The sequence below is a fragment of the Condylura cristata genome, unplaced genomic scaffold (genome assembly GCF_000260355.1).
Source record: "Condylura cristata isolate star-nosed mole 26May11 unplaced genomic scaffold, ConCri1.0 scaffold00014, whole genome shotgun sequence".
NCBI lineage: Eukaryota > Metazoa > Chordata > Mammalia > Eulipotyphla > Talpidae > Condylura > Condylura cristata.
This window is the reverse complement of record NW_004567115.1, coordinates 38,548,751-38,571,504: the sequence shown is the minus strand read 5'-3', so window position 1 is coordinate 38,571,504 and position 22,754 is coordinate 38,548,751. Positions and strand designations below refer to the sequence as shown.

The window sequence follows — 22,754 nt, the reverse complement described above, 5'->3', positions numbered from 1 at the left end:
TTCTCACCAACACTTAGTATTTTCTGTATTATTTGTTGAAAATCTGCCCATTACCCTCTGATGGTGCTGACACCTATTTTATAAATATTTTGACCATTTTTTGCAAGGGTTTATTTCTTGGTTCTGTATTTTACTATATTAGTCTTATGTCTTCATGCCAGTACCATATTGTTTTGGTTTATATACTTTTGCAGTAAGTTTGAAGTCATGAAGTGTGAATCCTCTATTCATAATGACTTGGTTATCCAATCTAACTTGAGAGTTCATATAAATTTTATGATAACTTTTTTTATGCAGAAAAATCATTGGGATTCTGATAACGATTGCACTGAATCTGTAGGTTGCTTTATGTAGCACTAGTTATCTTAGCAATACTTAGTCTTCCAAAATAATGAACATGGGGTGTCTCTCCACTTGTTTATGTCTCCTTTAATTTCTTTCATCAGTGTTGATAGTTTTTAATTTGGGAATCTTTCACCTCTTTGTAATAAAATACAGTTTATGCTATCATAAATGGAATTGTTTTCTTAATTTTCTTTTTGGATTATCCATTGTTTTAGTATATAATTCAGTAGAATTTTGTGTGTTGATTTCATGTTTTATTGTCCTGAATTGCATGGAGTTTTAAATGGTTTTATAAATCTCAGGTTGTCTTCCTGTGACAGATTGTTTCCAAGCTGAAAGATGAAATAATTCTCATTGAGAAAGAACGAACGGACCTTCAGTTGCACATGGCAAGAACAGATTGGTGGTGTGACAACCTTGGCATGTGGAAAGCCTCCATCACCAGCGGGGAGGTAGGTTTGGCTGCTTTTCCTCTCAGCTGACTTCAGAAGTTTTACTTTGTTGGAGAAGATTTGGGCCTGGAGCACCAAGGTGCAAGATAGAAAGCCTGCATTTATTCTTTTAGACTCGGTCTGTTCTACTTTCCTTCCCCTTCGCTCTGGTTCGTCCACGACTGGACACTGTGTTAGGCTGCTCAGTATATAGAGCTGCTTTCTCCCCACTTCCGAGAGCAACTTGTCCTTGCTCTCTGAAGGCAACTTTGGGCCTTTGCTGGTGGCGCAGTGAGTTGAAGCACAGCACTATGGGGCTGTTGCAGCCAGCTGCTCCCCTCCTCAGCACTTCGTCGAGCCTGTTCCGCTTCCCATTCTGTCTCTGGTGTACCCTCTCAATCCCTGCACCTCTGACCTGTGCCCCAGTTCTGTATGCATAAGTAAATGGATCTTAAAAAAAAAAAAAAAAGAAAGCAGCTTTGGATAAGAATAATTAATGTCCTTGAATTACCAATTTATTTTTCCATAGAGAGTTGAAAAATGATGGAAAGCACTGTCTGGCTACTAATTGTTCCAGCTTGCTGATTTCAATAGCTCAAATCTCAGTGGCTCTAAGATCTTTAATAATGAATGTATTTTCTTTTGAACTAGAAAGTGTGTTGCTATTCTCTGAGGGATATGGGATAATAGTTTTCAGAATATATTGTACCCCTTTTCTTTTGTCTAAAGTAATTTCACGTAAGATACCCATAGGCATTTACATTTTCAGTATCGACAACCCCTTCCTTCCCACCTGCCCTAGTATCGCTCATGCCCACCATTTAGAACACAAATAGCAAGATCTTGAGTCATACAGTGCTAATCACTTTTGCCTCATCATTGTTTCAAGTGACTTGTCAGGGGCTAACTCCTTTCCTTTGCGCAGGCCTGTCTGACCACTTAACCCTTGCTCCTCTCTCCCTTCCCTGTGAGCCCAGCACAGGGACACTCTTCCTGGGGGAGGTGAATCTTAAATTCACCTCTGGGCTATGAGGTAAAACAAAAAGTTTGTTCTCCAAGAATCAGTCTGAAAGCACATTGTGTGGAATGTCACTGGGTACCCCTAGCACATCTTTGGCACTTGTCAGTGTTCCCATCTAGGTAAACTGCAGGGCAGTATGTTTTGCTTGAGGCCAGGTAGGAGGCAGTGATCAGGAAGGTTGCACTCAACCTTGGAATATCCTGTGTAAACCCTGGTGAATTGCAGATGAAATTATCTCAGAGTGGGAGTCTAGGGAGGCGGGGAGTAGACTCGGGGGTTTGTAATGCCAAAAGGGTAGTAGTGGAAGCCTGCGGGAGGGAAGGACTACAATACCTGTCACCTTCGCTGTTTTGCCTATAATTATTAAGTTCATCTTCCAAAGGCAAATTAAGGAAAGGAGGCATTTTGCACTGATAATTTGTTGTTACTCAGAAGCTTGCTGTGGCACCTTGGTTACCAAACAGATTAACAGAGGGGTCACCTGACTGCCAGAACCGACCAGCACTCCCCTGGGAAGGCGTGGAGGCGCAGTGCAGGGTGCCAGGCCCTCCTGAGCTCTGGTTCTGGCTGGCCACTTACCAGCACAGCCAGAGACCGCCCGGGCCCCACTTCTCCAGCCTCCAGAGAAGTCACGGGTCTACAGCGCTCAGTAACTCTCACCTCTCTTTCCTTTGCCTTCTTGCCGACTTTCAAGTTATGATCTAATCCATGCTTATGGTTTGTTGAATCCTAAAATTAAACATGGGAACCCTTCGTCCTTGTCTTAGAGGGGTTTTGATATATCTCACACCTGTTTTCTTGCCTTTAATGTGTTTCCCAGAGACAGGATAGAAAGTCTGCGATACTAGTTTTCTTTTGCTGTATAACTACAGCAATTGGCACAAATCTCATGACTTTGAGCTCCCACTAAGTGAGAAATCCAGCACTGTATGGCGAGGCCCTCTGTTTATCGTATCACACGGTGAAATCAGGACGTTGGCCAGACTGGGTTCTTGTCTGGAGATGGGGAAAAACCGACTTCCAAGTTCATTTCAGGCACTGGCAAAAACTGGGCTCTTGTGGTTGTAGAATGAGGCGTCTGTTCCCTGACCGTCAGTGGCCACTCTCACAGCCAGTACCTGTGCCACTCCTCCTCCAGCCTCCAGCCTCTAGGTGACCACAGTGTCAGAAGCTCGTACTTCCAGGCTCTCTGACCTCCCCTTCCCCTGTGAGCCCTCTGTTTGCCTGCAGAGGGCTCACACGACCAGGTCGCCCTGGCGCACAGCCTCCTGTTTCCAGGCCTATAACGCAGCCTGTCAGTGGCAGACCCCGCCCCAGCCCGGATCACGCAGGGCCACAAGCAGGCAGAGGGGATCGTGCCCGCCACAGCCACTCACTGTGTTTTGTTGTGTTGTTCTTTCTGTCAAGGTTACAGAAGAGAATGGTGAGCAGATGCCCTGTTACTTTGTCTTGGTAAGCCTACAAGAGGTTGGCGGAGTTGAAACCAAGAACTGGACAGTCCCCAGAAGGCTCAGTGAGTTTCAGAATTTACACCGGAAACTTAGTGAGGTATGAATACTTGTGGACACAAGATTTGGAATTAGTGATCAACAAGAGGTATAAGAGTTCATTCCTGTTTTCACACATAAAGATCAATATTTCGTTAAACACGGGCAAAGTGGCATTTTCAGCCTCACATTGGAAATTTACATATAGTCCAAGCTAGCTGGCTTTATGTACGTCCTTCAGGGCAGGTAGTTGTCTTATCTCTGTTATGAAATTGTGAATTGCTGTAGAGCCATGGAGCAGGAAGAGACCAGAAGGTCAGCTGGGTCCAGTGGTTTTGAAGCTTCCAGTTGTGACCCAATAGTGGAAATAATTAATGCTATCAATTAGGAGGTGCAGCAGTAGGAAGGGAATGTAATTCCTGGGTGTCCCCTCTGAGGTAGTGGAGTCAGTGAAGGTTCTGTTGAGAGCACAGGCCCTGAGCCCGCCTGCTCATGTCTGGGGCCTGGCTTTTCTGCCGACGAGCCATGCGACCTGGGAGTTGTCAGCGGCCTCTGGGCCTCTTTCATCGGTGAAGTACAAATACTGGTAGCACCTTCCTCATCTGCCTCATGGAGTTGTGAGAATTAAGGGGATTGGTGTTCACAGAGTACACATTGTGTGATTATCATTGTTCCATAGAACTTTCTTTTCAATTTTGTTGTGTGTATATAGTATACATAGGGATAAGTATTTGCATTCTGCATTGTGGGCAGCATGTATTTCCTACTACTATAGGCTTTGGTTTAAAATGTTTAAAAGCCACTATTCTAGATTGGTTCTTTCATTTAATAGATGAGAAGAACTGATCCCAGAAAGCTTAATTGGATTATCGTAGGATGTATACATAGTGGAAACGCCAAGATTAGAGTCCAGCCTGTCTGTCTTTAAGTTCCTTATTCTCCCATTGTTCTCAAGAATTGCATTTTCTCTAACTCTTCTGCTACTGGAGGTCATTGCTCTGTATTGCAGGAAAAATTCAGCCACGTCTATTCTCATAGGTTCCTTTTTTTCTTGCTCTGACAGAACTGGTGCTGACATAACCCTTGTTACCTTTTAGACCCCTCTTATGCAATGAAATATGTCTGTTTGCATTAGCTTTTTCTTTTAGGGTGATTTTTTAAAATCCTTTTAATATCTAACTTCAAATGCCGTAAGTTAGACTGGCTTTGAAGGATAGTGGTCGAAACAGTTATCATGCTACAGTGTTTTTCAGATGAGCTGTGGTCCACCCCGCAGTGTGGAAAGCAAACCAATTATTTTAATATAAGAATTTATTTTTCAAAAATTGTTGAGGAAAGTTAACACTACAGAAAAACACGTCATTTGCTCTGTCTTGAGAAGCCAGAAGAAGCAGAAGGAGAGAAAAATATATGTTGTGAATAAAACACACTTGAAAATTCAAAGCAATGACACTGAAGCATCAGAGGGGGAAAAAATCTCACAAAATTGCTTGTCTGGCACTGATCTCGTCCTCCGTCCCTCATCGTGTGGCCTGACTACTGGGTTCTCCTCTCACTCTGCATATTTCTTATTGTGAGTTTTCATTGTTTTTAAAGAACACTTCCTGTGGACAGCTGTGACAGGAAGCGCCTTTTCAGGTCTCTGGTGATTTTACTCTTTCCTTCTAGCGCTCTCTGTTTCAGTTCTCTAAAATTTCCCCTTGAGTTTGAGCCTTGCTCGTGTGTCCTCCTGGGTCAACGCCGCTTCACGCGTGGTGCCTCAGAGGTCTGCGTAGCTTTTCCTCTGCTACCACCCGAAGCACGGAGCTGAGGTGCTTGGCTGCTGTGACTTGCGTGTTCTGGTGGTTTAGAGGAAGTGGAATGCTCTCAGGCCAGCTCTGTCCCCCTTGCTTGTCCCTCCCAGTTGATGCCACTCAGCAGACTACCCCAACGAAGGCCAGGGTTTGGAAACAGGGCATGGTCTGGGTATCTGGACTCCACGGCCCCTTAGGGTCTGAGGGGCCGGCTGACAGAGTCCTGTGAGCGTTGGTGTAATAACAATGGACTTTATAGTCACATCGAGCTGAATTTTAATCCTGATCCTGGATTGATTCATAAGTAAAATTGGGATGGTAACAATTCTCATCACATAATGCTGTCACACATCCAAGCTTCTAGTGCAGTGTCTGGAAGGATGCCGGGCTGGCCACATAAAGGCCAGGCTATCATTATTGCCTACTAGTGTATTAATGTGTTTACATCATACAGTTTGCCAAGGAGAGACGCAGCTACAACCCCCTTGATTGTAGGTTGATCTTTGTTGTCGACTTTGGTAACTTTTCAGGGAGGTGTTATCACGCAAAACACATTCAAACGGAAAGACCCTTTTCTTGTGAAATAGTGTCTGCACCCAGGTACTGTGCTGTGTGTATCACCCAAATCCGTCTTACCAGCCAGCCTGGCATTTCCAAGCCCCTAGGCTCTTTCTATCACATGCCCCATTCCTGCAGATTCCTTCAGCCTGATTACAAAAGGTAGATTTTCCACTAATCTGAAAGGAAACTAGACTCCTGTATTTATTACACCCAAATAGCCAAGTTATGGAAACAGCCTAAGTGCCCAAATACAGACGTGTGGATCAAGAGGTGGGCTGCATACACAGAGATCAGACAAGGTAACTCCTGCCATTCATGGCCACATGGATGGAACTGAAAACGCCAAGTGAAATCAGCCAGGAGAAAGATAAACTGATGGTGCCTCTAGATGTGGAACACAGAGAACCCATACAAAAGGTAAAAGACAAGACAAATCTAAAACCTACCCTTGACAGCTGACCCTGGAACTGAGGCATCCAGAGCCGGAGGAGGACAGGAGGGAAAAGGGAGAACAGGGCGGGAGAGAGCTTGGTGGACAGTGGACGACAGTGGAGGACGGAGCATGGAGGATTGAACTTGTCCTGGGCGGGAGTGCTGTGGGGGAGCCCCCGTCCTCCCCGGCTGACAGCCACGTAAACCCATGGAGCTTCTGTTAAAAGAAAGTTTTAAAAATAATACCGAAAGGTAGGTTTCAAAGGTTTAAAATCTCAGAAGAATGTGTAAAGAAAGAGACTTGCTTTGTTATAATTCTGAATTTCTTTTAAGATTAAAATGTAATTGCAAGATACTAACCTGTAATTTCCCCCCCACAGTGTTTCCCTTCTTTAAAAAAAGTCCAGTTGCCTTCTCTCAGCAAGCTGCCTTTCAAATCCCTAGATCAAAAGTTTATGGAAAAGTCAAAGAAGCAGTTAAATAAGTTTTTACAGGTAAGCACGTGAAAAGTTTTGGCTTTGAGAGGAAAGTTTATTTTGGGTTACACTGTCTTCACTCCAAGAATTTCCTGTTCCTATGCTTCCTAACTCAAGCCAGAGTCTCAAAACACCTTTGCTTTTTTTTGTAACTAAAGTATACCGTCCACCCAGAAAGTGCCAATGTCACACATGTGCCGCTGTCTCCATTTCCCAGACCGAGCCCACTTTGCAGGTCGCACGCAGCCCAGAGGCAGACCACGCTCCTGCCCTCCGGCGGCTGCCCGTCCACTCCCTGCCAGAGCGGCCGAGACCCGGACTCCTGCAGCACAGATCCTGCCGTCGTTTCTGGCCGTCATATAAACAGAATCCTACAGCACAGACCGCTTGGCGTCCGACTTCTTTGGCTCAATGTCATCTTCATGAGATTCATTCATAGGCCGGTTTTCCTGGGGAGGAGGAGGGGTTCGTTTTCACTGTTGTGCAGGTTTTCCACTGGGTGAATGTACTACAGTCTGTTCATCTGATATTGGCTAGTTCCCAGTTTGAAACCATCATTGAGGGTGCTTCTAGTAACTTCCAGGACTTGATTTTTGGTGACTATTTAGGGTAATTCCTAGAGACTGGGGCTTTTCAGTTTTTCATGCTGGTTGTAGCATTCTCACAAGGCAGCATGTTAGCAAACACAAACTTTTTTTTTTTTAAAGATTTATTTATTCATATAGAACTGGGGTACAGGCCAGAGATGTGGAGGGTGAGAGGATTCACCAGAGCCAGAGAGGGGAGCAGAACAGGCAGATCAATGAATTACACTGCTGAGGGGGGCAGCATTACATGAATTACACTGCTGAGGGTCAGGAGAGGTCTGCCATGCCATGTGGTCACCTCCGGGGCAGGCGGGAATCGAACTCATGCAGAAGTGGCTTTAGCTTCTCAGTGCTGTGCTTTAACCTGCTGCTTGACCAGGGAGGGCCCACAAGCTGGTTTTTCTCTGCCTTTTCTTCTTAGCCATTCTGGAGCCTGTATGGTGGTGGCTCATTGTGGTTTTCATTTGCTTTTCCCTGTCACCAGTGAAGCTGAGCGCCTTCCTCACATGACTGCCATTTGCAGCTGTCTGTTGCAGTGTTTTCTGGCTGCTTGTGGCCCTCTTTTTTCCAGCGCATTGTATGAGTCCCACAGTGCTTAGACGCTCCTGTCGGGCCCTGTGGTGGGCAGGTATCTTCTCCTTTTCTGTGGATTGCCTCTTCATTCCTATTGATTTCTTTAAAAAAAAATTTTTTTTTTTATTTATTTGTGCATACGGAACTGAGGTACAGGCCAGAGGTGTGGAGGGTGAGAGGATTCACCAGAGACAGAGTGGGGAGCAGAACAGGCAGATCTACTGAAATACACTGCTGAGGGGAGCAGCGGGCGGGTCAGGAGAGGTCTGCTGTGCCCTGCGGGTCACCTCCCTGTGGCTGAGAATAGAACTCAGACTGCGGTGACTGCAGAGAGCTCCACAGTGCTGTGCTCTAACCTGTTCTCCACAGGGGAGAGCATGCTATTGGTTTCTTTTAATGAATAGAAGTTCTCAAATTTAATTTAGCCCAGTGTATCAATTTCTTTTCTTTATGATTAGTGACTGTGGTGCTTGTTAAGAAATCCAAGGTCCTGCAGATATTCTTATTGCCTCTAAATACTTTGCTTTCCTCCAGTCTGTGTTTAGAGAATAAGGCCAGATACAAAGGTATTTACCCCAGCAGCAACCTCTGCTTATTCCTTAGCTGGGCTCTCTGTGTTCTTAAACCACCAGAGCACTTATAGTTTTAGGGGGGTATGCATGTCTTTTGAGGTACTTTTTAGAATGAAGCAGAAGCTAGAGCTCCTTTTAATAAATGTAGTTTCCAGATTCTTAGTAAAGGCCAAGAATTTATTAAATAAAATTTATTAAATTATGTCCATTGAATCAGATGTAGTTACAGTTGATACATTGAAACCAGTGTTGCCTTGCAAGTATTGGTATGTTAGTCTGTCTTTTCTGTTCTCTGTTTCTCAACACACACACACACACACACACACACACACACACACACACACACAATTTCCCTCGGGAATGAAAATAATTATACTTTAGAAAATCTTTCCGAGTTTTATTATGGCAGAACTGGGGTAGAGAATCTTTAATGTTTAAATACGCTTATAGGAGAGAATTTTTTTGTTGTTGATTCAGAACAGGAAATATGACAAGTAAATAAACCAAGCATAGCGTTTAATTAAGTCATTCAGATGAGTAAAGATCTTACTTGTGAAACAGGTATTCATCCGGAATCCAGGGTTTTAAAGCCCCAGGTGTGTAGCTTTGGAATCCTCCAGTCGGCCTTGTTTCCTTCCAGCCTCTGCCATTGGGAAGGGTCTCAGTTATTTCTTGGGTTTCCCACCCTTCCGCCCCTCCTTTCCTGCTGCAGAAACTGTGCTTGGGCCTGGATTTAGGATGCAGGAAGGAGCCGTGTGTACCCTCAGTGGGTTGTGGGTGGTGTGAGCTGCTAGCGCAGAGGAGGCCACAGAGGAGGCCAGCCGAGGCCCTGAGCTCCTGGTGAAAGCGGATTATGCAGTGATGTCCGGCGCCTTTTGTGTGTCCGCCCCCCCCCCCCCCCCCCCTGCAAACACACACACACACACACACACACACGCCAGCCCTGCATCTCATTCCCATTCCCCCCCGCCATGATGCCTCCTGCTTTCATCGGAGAAAAAGAAATTAAAGCTTGATTAGGAAGCAAATCTTACTTCCATTTTACAAGTACAGAAGCATTCAAACAAGGCACTTCTTGTCCAGAAAACACTGATTACCCAGACCTATTTTTTTAAGTCTGTATTTTCCTGCCCTCAAAAATATTTGTATTTGACTTCCTCCCTCAGGGTCTGCTTCTAGCAGACACAGAAGTGTCATTTGTCTCATAATCAGGAGGCTTTTGAATGGAGATAAAAGTTTAAATGGCTTCCTCAAAGAATTCATTTGAAAGTGCCAAGTAACCCTTCAGTATGTTTGGTTGGGCTAGGGGGCCGGCCCAGAATACCAGCCCTCAGAGGGAAGGCTCAGGTGAGCACTCGCAGCTCTGGGTCCCTGAGGGCCTGCTGAGAATGCATGTGTGCTCTGCCACAGTCATCCCTTCTCCTCACTCACATCCTGCTTCATTGTCACATCCCACCGTCCCGGTCCTCACTCACGCTGGGGCTGGGACTGATGACGGTTCTCCGGGGGTGCCCTGTCCCCCTTCTGGGTACGCAGGCGCTGCTTGCTGCTCTGGGAACGCTTCCCGCCTCTCCCCACTCCCGCTGAACGCTCTTGGTTGCTGCCTGGAATAGACCCCACACTCCCAGCATCTGGGCGAGGGTGTTAGAAATGGGATTCCATTCTCAGAGACCATAAACATGATCAACCCCCAATTGTGCTTTGCCCTGCAGGTGCATAATCTCTGAGAACATGTCTCACTTTTCAAACTATTTTCCTTTGTAGTTGAATTTAGGCCAAATTATTGACCCTTCATGGCTTTCCTTCCTTACTGAGAGTTTGAAGTTACCAGTAGTATCTGTCATTTCCTATTATCTTATAAGATAGTGTTGAAATGTACATTGGTTAACTTAAAATGAGGTTGGGGGAGGCTGTCTCACTCCTAATTCACCCTCATGCACTAGTTAAAACAAACACTTAACACACTGAAAAAGGACCAGAGGCCTGCTTAGCGGGGCCCGGGCTAGGGAGGCGGCAGCCGGGGCTGCTCAGTGCCCTTGACCTCCTGCCCTGCTGGGCAGGACCCGCCCGCCCTCAGGCCAGTCTTGGGCAGGAAACATGAAGCTGAAGACCGCTGAAGGCCGGTGGTGCCCCTCACCTCTCGTCCCCAGTATGGTGGTCGTGCTGCTGTGGGCTCTCAGAGGTGCTTACTCTAGGGAGGGTCAGAGCAGAGGGCCGCTTCCAGCTGAAGGTTTCACCTGACCGTCATAGACCTGCTCCTCTGGGAGCTGGACACCAGCTATTACCCTGTTTCCGTCTTCAGAAGCACAGTCCGCTCCCCGGTGTCCCGTCCCATTCACAAAGGCGACGCTACTTCCCGTGTGTCATTTGTTCCAGAACCCTCTTGTCTTTTCACAAGAGACTTTCAGACCTTCTTGTGGGCATATTATTAATTTCACTGTCCTTTGCTAGGAGTTACGTGAACACAAACTTGATTTACATTCTCCCTTCCTCTCTCCTGTGGGTCAGATAAGTACACAGGAGCTTTAGGGACTTCTAATTTAAGAGGGATAAAAACAGTCATGTAATCACATAAACAGGTTCTCCTTGGAGGATGGCAGCACAGTGGCATGAGGCTCTTGCTGGCTGGATTGCCACCAGGATTCTTGGGCTTCTGGGTTGATGTCCAGAGTCTGAACATCACCAGGGAAGAGTGGCTGACTGGTGTCCTTGAGCGAAGTGCAAGTTGCTCAATAGTGAAAGTAAAGTTGGCTCGCTGGGCCCGTGGGTGCGCGACAGCCGTCTCGTGGCTCTCGTGGCTCTCACTGCACTCGTGGCCCTGAGCAGTGTGACCCGAGGGAGCTCTCTGTCGGCAGTAGAATGACTGGAGCACCCCACTTTAACCTACAGAGGACTGTGCGCCATTAAGGTCCTTGGGAATTGATACCTTTTATTCTGGGGAAGCTCTCTAGGTTCAGAACTACGATGAAAGTGACCCCCGGACCCGCAGTCTGCCTTGTGTGCCGTCACTTGTGCTGGCTCGCAGCGGCACCTTCCTTCCTTTCTTCCACAGCGCCTGCTCTCGGATGAAAGACTGTGTCAGAGCGAAGCCCTTTACGCCTTCTTGAGCCCTTCTCCTGACTACCTCAAGGTGATTGATGTGCAGGGGAAAAAACCCACTTTTTCACTCTCCTCGTTTCTGGAAAGACTTCCTCGGGACTTCTTCTCCCATCAGGAGGTGAGCTGGCTGGAGGTTGTACCTCGTCCCCCCCTTTATTTTGGGTAGCTTATTTCACCAGCTGTCTCTTTGAAGTAGCAGAGTTATTGAAAGTGCCTGTTGATGGTTAAGAGGCAAATACGACCCTTTCCAGGTAGTGTTGCTATTATATTTTGGGGCGCAGCCCTCCAAGCCCTTGGAAAGTGAAGGCACAAAAATGAAAAGACAAATAGCAAGGTAGGACGTGAAATCAGGGTGTACCTCTGGGCGCAGCCAGGTCGCCTTAGTCTGTGCGTTGCCCTCTTCCTTCCCAGCGTCTCTCCGACCTCCTTCCTTCATGGCCGCACCTGGACTTGCTGCCTGTGCTTGGCTAACTTAGCTCCCTAACTCCCATTTATTCCTGAACCCCTCGGAATTTCCAGTCTGGCTCACGCACCTTGCCCTGGCAAATTGCTCTGTGCCAGTGGCCAAGCCCACTGACTCCCTCTTCTTCACCAGCGTCGATGTTGCTGGACTTCTGACAAATCTGCGCAGTTTAGGGAACTCCCCCTGCCTCTCTGACTCTCACTCCTTCCTCTGCTAACACAGTCCCCCCAAAAATCCTGTTGTTAACTTTCTGCTTGGTCCTAGAATTTCGCCTTGACCTGTCTGCAGACGTTAGCATGAACTTTACCAGTGCTCCCCACCCCCGCCCCAGCCCACCCCACTGCCTCATGCTGCACCTCTCTGCCAACTTCTCTGGCTGGTGCAGAGAGCGCATGTGTGTTTGTCAGTCTCCCCAGGTAGCCCTGGGCCCACAATTGTGCCCTAGCCAGCTGCCTGAGTTTAGAGCTGAAATTTAAGGATAGGTAGGTCAGAAAATGAGAATAGCTTACACACAGACCAGAAGCTTGACTCAGCTTGCAAAATAACTAAATTACTTTAATATATACATATTTTCTTTATAAACTAGTAAATTTAAAATCACTTAAGTTAAAAAGACCTTTACTTTTAAAGCTCAGAGTGATTAGTAAACTAGTTCATTGTCTACTAATTCATTCCTTATTACTAATTTTTCAAAATTATTTTAAACATTGGATAATGCTTAAATTATTAAGTTAGGGTTAGATACTCTTTGCCCAGTTTATTGGAAATGCAGGAATTTCAGCAAGAGGAAAGTTGGATTATGTAAGATTGAAATTTGAACACATGGTTTGGAATTTATACTTGATGAAGGAAAACAACTTTGCCAACTTTTTTGAGTGAGTGGCCTGCTTCTTCTGTTCTTTCTGTGCCCAGGAGGAGACAGAGGAGGACAGTGACCTGTCGGACTATGGTGATGACGTGGATGGGAAGAAGGATTCCTTGGCTGAACCATGCTTCATGTTGATTGGGGAGATTTTTGAACTTCGGGGAAGTAAGTCTATTCATTATTATTGTTGGTATTTATTGCTTAAGGGGTTAGCTCAACATCCCTTTTTTCCTGAATCAGACGTGTATTCATATTCACTCATTCAGCAATTGCTTTTAAGGGCTAGTGAGATACTGGGCTAGGAGCTGAGGGTAGGATACAACTTTGAGGCAGCTATTCTGTCTACTCAGAGAGCACAGGGTATGATTCCCGCACCAAGGGTCTCTGAAGACAGAGTGCTTTTGGTTGCTAGCCTCATTGCTTGATTACCAAAGGTATACAAAACAAAAATGTCTCACAGCAGAGGAGAAAGAACCTTATTGAAGGTAAGGTTTGGGGATGGTTTAAGGCGGTTATGGCCAAGGACGGGTAGGTGCCACAAGCCTACTTCTGAGCCTCCTTTCTCCCCTGGGCAGGAGGGGTAAGGAGTGGGGAGATAGGGAAAGTTAGCCCTTGTGAGCTTTTGGCAACATCTGGAAACATTTTTAGTTGTCACAACTTTGTGGACACTGCAGCTGTCACCTTGTGCATAGACACCAGCGATGTACAAGATGGCCTCTTAGAACAGAGCTAACATTGCCCAGAACGACAGCAGTAGCGAGGTTGAGAAGTCCTGTCCGAGTCGTTCTTGAAGGAGATGGACCAACATAAGCAATAACAAAAGGAGGATCGAGTGACCGTTTTGTTAGGAATTGCAGAAGTGCCTGACCCCCACGCAGTGCTGGGGGGAAATTAAGCTACTATTTGGCCTGGTCTTGAGCTCTAAATTAGGACTCTGCCACACTTTCCACAGCTCCACAGCTCTCTTACTCATGGGGCCAGTGTGCTGAGTGGTACCTGGAACATCAGTACTAGCGAGAGGTGTGCCAGGTCCTAACCTCTTAGAGAAGGAAGCAAATGAGAAGAAGAAGAAAAATTGTAAGACACATCCACCCAACTAGAATGTTGCCCTAGGAGGGGGCTCTGTTCACTCAGAATAGCCCTCGTCTCACAGAGCGAAGGTGGTGGGCCTGGACTTGGTCCACTCTAGGGAGGGGTGGTATGCTCTTTCTTATTCATATTCCCTTAGGATGTTACTTATGTTTAGCAGATGGAAAAATCTCAAAGAACATGTCTTATGAGCATGTCTTTTCATCCGTAGCATCTGATACCGTGCATGATCCATCGTCAGTGATCCGCCAGTATCTGGATGGAGGCACTGATGTGGACAAGGCAAGAGTGTGCCAGAATTAGTTGTCTTGGTCACTGAATCTTTTCCTCTCCTAAATCAAAGCCAAAATAACAATATATCAATCAGAAACACTTTGGGGGGCTCTCCCTGGTGGTGCAACGGGTTAAAGCACCACACTATGAAGCTCTCCAGCCACCGCAGCATGAGTTCTGTCCCCGGCCCTGGAGGTGACCCACATGGCACAGCAGACCTCTCCTGACCCACCCACTGCTTCCTTCAGCAGTGTATTTCAGCAGATCTGCCTGTTGACTGCTCCCCACTCTGTCTCTGATGAATCCTCTCACCTACCACACCTCTGGCCTGTACCCCAGTTCTGTAAGCATAAATAAATAAACTGAAAAAAAAACCACTTTGGGAATATAGGGTTTAGATACAGCTTATAGAGAAGCAACACTATTTTATATATAGATTTGCAACATGAGGGTCCTATAAATGTAATTCACATTAAGGGATAGACACAGTTAAAGTCTGAAGTACAGACTGAGTTTTATATAAAAAGGTGTTCATTTTAATACAGTTGCATTGTGAAAAGTTGAAACTAAGCTAACATTCAGAAATGGGAGGGTAGCTTAAATTTAAAAGAAATACCTATATGATGGACTGTCATCCACATATTAAAGAATTAAAGATCTTTTTATATGAAAAAGCTGTAGCTGTTCCATAGTATAGTCATTTTAAGATAATACTGATACTTGACTTAATTCAGTGTAGGCTGAATAACTTTAGTCCTTAAGATCTGTAGTGGTTAACCTAGTTCATCATAGAATGAACAAACTAGTCCTCCTCCCAAAGTCTGACTTGCCTGCAATGAAATCTAGCCTTTTAGGCAACGACGACCCCTCCCAGTTTCCCACTGAGTTCATGAGAAAGAGGAGCACCACCTTCTCCTGCCAGCATGTTGTCTGTGATCCAAAGAGATGTAGATTCTAGGCAACGGGTCAGAGCCAGTCCCAGCAAGAGTAAGGTTCAAAATCCTGTCTTGCTGTGTGCATTTCTGCCATTCTCTGTCTGCAAGGAAGCATATTTGGTTTTGCTAGTGACATTTTAGAGTAGAATAAATAGAAAATCATTTGTAATGAGATGTGATATATTTGCCATCAGCAAAATCCTCATTTGTGCAGCTGCCTGTTTCTTTGAGCAGATGAGGCCTTGGAAGGAGTATTGGGGCTGTCTTGTGGGGGATGGAACTGGGGAAGGATAGAAAAAGTAGCAGAGTTAGGGGGTGTTAGTGATCAGAGAGAATTTGCGGCAAAACCATTTTTGGCTCCCGCTCTTGTTCATGTGCAGAAAGGAACCAGTAATACAACCTGGGAAAAAAAAAGTGTGACCAGTCCCACAGCTGTGAGGCCTTCTTTTGGAATTGCACAGGTACTCAGAACCTCTGGGTCTGCCCAGAAAGAAAGGCAGGGTGAAATTATCACTACTGACTGACAAGCTAAATGACAGTCCCAGAAGAGCAAGGCTGCAGGCTGGAAGCGCGCTTTGAGTTCTTCCCAAAATTGACAGCATTTTGAAGCAAGACTCAACTTTGTCTTGGAAGACCAATAACACGACTTTAACTGTGCATTAAGATCCAATCAAAAAGTTTGGCGTGACTCCAGTCTCTTAAACTCAGGCACCAAGTCTCTCTTAATTGTTGGTTTTGCTTGTGTGGATTCCCTTGTACCAGAGGCTACTTCCTGTCAGTTTTCTGACTGCAGGAAACTTGAGTTTCTGCCTTCATTACCACTGCAGTCAAGATGAATCTTGTTCTCTCGTGTGTCAGCAGCCAAACATGCTGCTGGGGAATGGAGGTGAATATGTAAGTGGAAAGTTTGGTTTAGATTCCAACTTGTGGACCTAAAATATCCTCACAGCGTTTTTTTTTTTCCTTTCTGATTTATATGCATATTCTATACCTATAAAAATGTCTTTATATTAATAATAAAGTTTAAGTTTGTAGAATCCTTCAGAGGGTCTTTCACATATCGCATTGACAATACCCTCCAAGCAAAATAGCTACCTGTCAGAACTGTCCTTTTCCAGATGAAGACACCTATACTCATAGTGGTTCTGCCCAGCTGCTCTTGCAGAGGTGTGGGAGAGAGAGGTCTCAGCTCCGCTCACCTCGGGTCCTTCACTGTTCGCCTTTCACCCCCACTGGCATAAACAGAGATAAGAGGATGCCACGATCTACAAACCACCACACGATCTACAAACCACCACTCTAGCGGGAGTAGTTAGAGCCATCAGTTCATTAATATTGCAAAATGTTTGTCAACATTTGGCCTCAGATATTTCTCATTTGGAGCAGTGTGTTGGGAAATTGAGCTCAGCTTGCCAGGCAGAAATCTATAAACCAGCACCTGCTCTGTCTGCAAGTCAAAAACAGGCATGTTGTCGGGAGCTCAGGGGCATGTGAAGTAAAGTGCTGTTTGCTAGCTCAGCTGTTGTTTATGCACTGAAAAGCTATAAAAACTCCTCTGATGCTAAGTAGAAGTTGAAAGTTTGAAGAATTTTCCTGGGCAGAGCCTGCTAACCTAGACCCAAGTTCTGCAGATGTCATAGCCCTGACGTGGTGTCAGGACTCAGTGAGTTAAGTGGTAAGATCTGTGCTTTGTGCAGCTGGAAAATGTCATATGTGATTTCCTGTGATAACATTTCCTTTGATTTATATTTTAGTGTTTAAATGGGTGAGAAGAACCTTAATTGCGCTTGTTCAAGTCACTTTTGGACGGACCATCAACAAGTGAGTTGCATGAAATAAAGGCAAATACTTTTTGCCTTTTTAGTCAAATGAACTTGCAGTGTATTAGCCAATGATCTCATTAACTGAAGTTACTTTCCTCTAAATCTTGTTTCTAATACGATCCTAAGATTAGATGGGGAAGCAGATTTCTTCAGTACAGTAAACTAAAGGCTAAAAGTTTGCGCTCGCTCTGGCATTCTAATCAATGAGATCTGAATGGAATTTTCTGAGCAATCTCTTTTCATCATGTTGACTAGATTATCTTGGGAATAATGTTGTTATGTTACATGGTGAAGACTAATTTAAAACCTAGACTGTTAGCCAAAACAAAAGTAGGATGAGCATCATATGTCATATCATATGGTATTTCTGCCTGTTAATATCTGAATGTCCGTCAGGGGTGTGTTAGTGGTATCATAGAACAGTATTATAAGCCATATGTAAACTACTTTAGATTAGCCACATACATAAAATTCAACTCTATTCTCTGTATTCTTCGAGAAAGAAACATTCTGACTTTTTCCACAATAGAAATGTTAGCCATCTACTAAAAGAAAAAAAATAATTATTTGTACAAAAATAAATTTTAAGACGAAATTATCAGATTTCTCCAAGTGGAAGATTGTCAAATATATGTAAAAGGTTAACATGCTAGTTTTATCTCATATCTTACAGGTTTTTATGAGAAACAAAGTAAAGAACATTATTCTATTTGATAACTTGGAAATGGAATATATTTTCTTGTGGTCAGAAAAAGTTTACTTCTATAAACTACGACTAATATCTAAGATTTTTTAAAGTGGTTTTAGAGCATTGCTTAGTTAGTACCACAACTTTTAACCAGAAGAATGGCCTGTTAAACTTGTTTCAGACTAAGGCATACTTCTTACCCTTAGCACTGACAACCCTAGACAAAGAAGCTTCCAAAATGACCCCATTTTTCTCAGACTTGTAATTTGTATTTCCCTTTTCAGGAAGTTTCCAGGTATTATGCACACTTTCCTTGCTCCATTAGGGTATTGGCTCTTAGTTATCAAATGTCAGCTGTGGTTTGTGAGTAGTGAGTGCTCGCCGTGATTGTCATGGGTCTCGAGGGAGGGCATCAAGTAGTGACTTTTCAGGCTGCACATTTCAGTGGGCTTTTTATTAGGTGGAGAAATTGTGGAGCACCTGGCGCTTTCCTGTTTTTACCGTTAGCCGATGGTGACACCATAAAATTGAGCAACAGTACAGTAGTGCCTCTTGCTTTGTACCAACTATGGTTTCACCAACCAGAATTGCCTCAGAAGCTCCCTCTACAGGTTTTGGCTGTTAGAAAGTCTAGACTTAAGTGGATCCAAAATGCTAGGATAATGGTCGTTGGTAAGTCATTTAACTAATCTTAGTTGTGAACTAATATTTTCTTGACTTTCCTTCATATAAGGCTAGTGAATAACACAAAACAAGATTATGGGGAAAAAATAAGATGCCTGTATTTTAATGGAGCTTTTTTTTAAGCAGGCAGACAGATGGACAGTGTCTCTTAAAGAAGTCCCATTAAATTAATAGAATTATTTTATTTGGTCTAGATATGAATCACACTATCCTAAGCAATATAGGGAAGTGTTTGAGCAGCCAAACATGCAGTTAATTACAAGTAATAAAGAACAGTTACAGTTTTGACTTGCAGTAGTGTTTAGACTCCGTGAGGGATTAGGATGTGCCAAGCACAGTCATGTGTGACTTGGCAGCAATTGGTCAGCCGTGGCCACGTGTACAGCAGTGGGCACTGTGGGCTGTGCCACGTAGCCCAGAGCAGGGGCCATGCCATCTAGGTGTGTGTATTTTACACTCTGATTTTTGTGCAAGGAAATCACCTAATGATGATGACTGTACGAGGCTTGAGAAACGTCTCAGCTACTGTTCTGAAAACCCGATGTTTAAGTTGTGAGCAATATCTTTAAATGACCTTTTGATTTATTATTGTTCATGACAATTCAGTTTGAGTTTCCAAGTCTGGAAACTCCTTTCTTTTTTCAGCAGAGAGACTTCTCCCAACATCACAAATACTCTTGGGCTCTTTGATCTGTTTGTGTCTTGACAGTAAAAATCCTGTACTTGGGGTCTCCCCGGTGGCCTAGGGCTTAAGTCCCAACGCTCTCACCCCTTTGGCCTGAGTTCCATCCCCAGCCAGGAGGTGACCCACATGGCGTGGCAGGCCTCTCCTGTCTCCCCTGCCACTCCCCTCAGCAGATCTACTGATTGTGCTCCCTACTCTGAATCCTCTCGCCTCCTGCACCTGTTGCCTATACCTCAGTTCTTCTATGCATAAATAAATCTTAAAAAAAAAAAAAAATCCTATACTTGGTTAACCTGATCATTGTCTAGTGAAATAGGGTTATGTCAGCCACCTTGGTCACCAGCTTAAAGCCATTATTTATGACTCTGGAAGTCACACGCCTCCCAGTTTTTACTTCCCTGGAAATTTGAAATTGGCCGTCTTGCCTTGCCTCTTTCCAGAGTCTTTCTCTTTGTGGTCAGATGGGGTTTACTGCTTCCCTCACCTCACAGGTGTGTGAGATGCTCCGCCCAGGTGCGAGTACTCCGCCCAGCATTACCTGCCAGAGCAGCACCGTGGGACAGGTAGTGAAATGATGTGATTCTTCCGCAAGGACTGCAGGGGCTGAGCCGGGCTTTTCAAACCACTTTTAACAGTCTTGAAATGGACTTGTGTTTTCAGTTCATACTATTTAATGGAGAATTTCTTATATAAGCACCAGAGAGTACTTGCAAGCTTCAAACAAATGAAATCCCCTTTCAGTTACTTTCTTGACAGACCGGAAGATTCACATGGCAGTCATTTAGAGGTTAGTGCCAGTGAAAATGTGGACACCAGGAATGAATAGTTCTCCATTATTTACCAAAACAAAAATAACTTTTAGAGACAGTGCTTAAAAATACAATTCCTGGCTTATTTGTCAAACATTTAGGTCAGGCTGTGTCTTAACCTACTTGCTGACAAATGAAATTTGAGGCAGTGTGTAAAATTTTTTAAAATCTTACCCAAAAAATACTTTTCTCTTCACAGACAAATCCGAGACACAGTGAACTGGATTTTCAGCGAGCAAATGTTGGTTTACTACATCAATGTTTTCCGGGATGCTTTTTGGCCAGATGGGAATTTGGCACCACCCCCCACAATCAGAAGCAAAGAACAAAGTCAGGAAACAAAACACAGAGCACAGCAAAAGCTACTAGAGAACATTCCAGGTGAGGCCTGAAAAGTACAGAGATAAAAGGGAATATTAACCCTATTAAGTTTTAAATCTCATTTAAAACTCTCAGGGAACACTATTTACAGAGAAAAATGATCACACCTTCTTTTCTTCTTAAATCATATCTTAGCCCCGCTAAGAAATTATACTGAGGATGTTAAATATCAACAGTAATGGACATTTATAATATTTTTTTATCACTAGAAAGATAAATTTTATGCTTTTAAAAGCCTATGGTGTTTAGAGAACATAATTTTGAATTGGATAGCACTATATTAAAATTATAATTTGTATAAATATGTTGAAAACTTCTAAATGTTTTTCTTTTTAAACATTTGAGAGAACAATCGCTGGTATTCCTTATGTCTCAGTACCTTTATTCATGGTGTATGTGTCATGTCATACCTCCCCCACTGAAGATGCAAGGTGCACTTGTCACAGAAGCAGCATGGAAAGTAAACTTAATTTTTTTTTTTTTTCAGATATGCTTCAGAGCCTCGTTGGACAACAAAATGCTCGTCATGGTATAATAAAAATATTCAACGCACTGCAAGAAACGAAAGCCAATAAGCATCTACTGTATGTGAGTAAATTAAAGCCTACAAAAAGACGAGCTATTTCTTCTGTTTAACATTTCTGTTTCTACATGGGGTAAATTTTAATTCTTCACATTCTTGATTATAACTGTGAAGCTACTTGTTTCATTTTTTGTTCATTCACTTACAAGAGATTAAAAGGAAGGGAAACTCACACCAGTCTCTTTGACTTAGGATACGTTATCACCTTTCTACGTGGTGACTTGGTTTTTCTATTTCAGCAAAGCAAAATGTTCCCCAGTCATCTGATGGCTATCTTCAGTATCATTGATGGTTTGATAAGGCTTCACAGGACACAAAATAAATCAGTTTGGTGCCAACTAATATTTATATAATGTTAATTCCATTTGTTTGAGAGTCACTTGTTCAGTGAAGATAAATTCAGACCTCACACTAGACTTTCCTCATAGACATGGATATTTTAGTAAAACTTTAGAGAAAACACTTTTTTCTACTTTTTTCTGCTTGTTTCTTAATCCAGGTGCTGATGGAACTGCTGCTAATTGAACTGTGCCCTGAGCTGAGAACTCATTTAGATCAACTAAAAGCTGGTCAAGTCTGAGGCTGCACAAATACACCACCAGAGAAATGTCTGTGTAATAATAGACATGAAACATTTTCCTCTTTTCCACAGAGGGCTTGACTGAAAACCATACTGATTTTTATTTTAGTTCCCTCTCTCTAGTTTTATGTGAAGCAAGCAGAATTGGGTGGGTAGGGGGTGGGACTTGATGCTGTCATAGACAACAACAATAAGAAAACCCTTCTGTTGATTGTTGTTTTTATTTTAACAATAATATAAATGCTCTAAAATTCAAAATGCTGATTGAAATACAAATGTTAATATGTGATAAGAACCTAGGAAATATTTTAAATATTTATGAGAATGGTTTTGTTTTAAAATGAACTATGAATATTGTACAGTTAATTTCCTCACTGAGGATTCAGACATTCCTATATTATTTCATGTGTTTGAAGAACTTTGTTGTGCAATGCTTTCTGTAAAGTTATTGTGAAAATTTTACTCTTTATTTTTACCAAAGATTTCCCCTAGTTTGAAGCATTTGAAGCAATAAAATGTGAAAACGATTCACAGGACTCTATTATGATGTTTAAGACACTTCTATCTCAAAAAAGGTTGAAATACTTCATCTAGCTCAAACGTTTGTCAAATACCTTTTATGGAAAACCTCAGCACTTCAGAACATTTGTAAGGAAATAGAAAATTTGTCAGCATTCTCTAGACATGGAATGTAAGTATGAAAAATAAGATTTAATGATGAGAAGAGTCAAATTTGTGCTTGAAATAATGCATATGGGATGTGGGGTGGAGCTGAACTTGGAAGCAAGAGTAAGATTGAGATACCAAAACCAGAAGAGGAGGAAAGTTTCTTCAGGGACATTAGGGACTTGACCATATCAAGTCTGTGGTTTTGTGGGGGCATTAAGTGAGATCCAGGATTCAGATTTTGTTTAACTATTAATAGTGGGGTTATAGACAAGATTTTCCTGGGATGCATCATCTGTTTTCACTGATAATAAAAATACTTTCTCTAACAGCTGCAAGTATGTGGAAAACAGAACAATAAGCAAAACTTCAGTTGGAAATCTGTGAAAGAAAATACCATATATTAAAGTGGCATTGATCTTACAATCGGATCATGCTTGCCAAGTTCTTGATATGAAACATAAGTTCTGAAAGATCTTGCTTAAATCTTCTTTTAGAAATGATCGCTGTGGTTTATAAAAACACATCAGTTTACTGTGTTTACAAAATAGGGATTGTGAAGTATCATTAACACATTTCATTTTCAATACCTGTTTCATAGATGTGTATCAACATACAGTCTTCTGTATATGGGGTCTGCAATTTTTTATTGTCAATGTTTGTCTTAAATGTCATTGATCTATGGAAAGCCTCTTGCTAATTTAATTTTACAATATATTGGTAGGTGATTTCATTGATATCTTTTTAGATTTTTATAATGTGTTGAAATATATAAAGTTTTAAAAATACATAAAATGAAGCACAAAGAAACATCTTGTTTTAATTGGATGTCTTATAAATATTCATCAGGAAT

At 43.2% G+C, this 22,754-nt stretch overlaps 1 protein-coding gene across 1 annotated transcript in view; it reads left to right on the top strand.

Annotated features, from left to right (window-relative positions):
- SNX25 (sorting nexin 25) overlaps nt 1–21,766 on the top strand; it is a 68,284-nt gene extending 46,518 nt beyond the window's left edge. Inside the window, exons 10-18 of the mRNA XM_004682370.2 lie at nt 666–797; nt 3,205–3,345; nt 6,451–6,564; nt 11,331–11,495; nt 12,753–12,870; nt 16,757–16,823; nt 19,891–20,072; nt 20,560–20,660; nt 21,155–21,766. Of these exons, the coding sequence (XP_004682427.1) occupies nt 666–797; nt 3,205–3,345; nt 6,451–6,564; nt 11,331–11,495; nt 12,753–12,870; nt 16,757–16,823; nt 19,891–20,072; nt 20,560–20,660; nt 21,155–21,235 (1,101 nt within the window). The 3' untranslated portion in view covers nt 21,236–21,766. The remainder of the gene's footprint in view (nt 1–665; nt 798–3,204; nt 3,346–6,450; nt 6,565–11,330; nt 11,496–12,752; nt 12,871–16,756; nt 16,824–19,890; nt 20,073–20,559; nt 20,661–21,154) is intronic.
- Nucleotides 21,767–22,754: the final 988 nt, after the last annotated feature.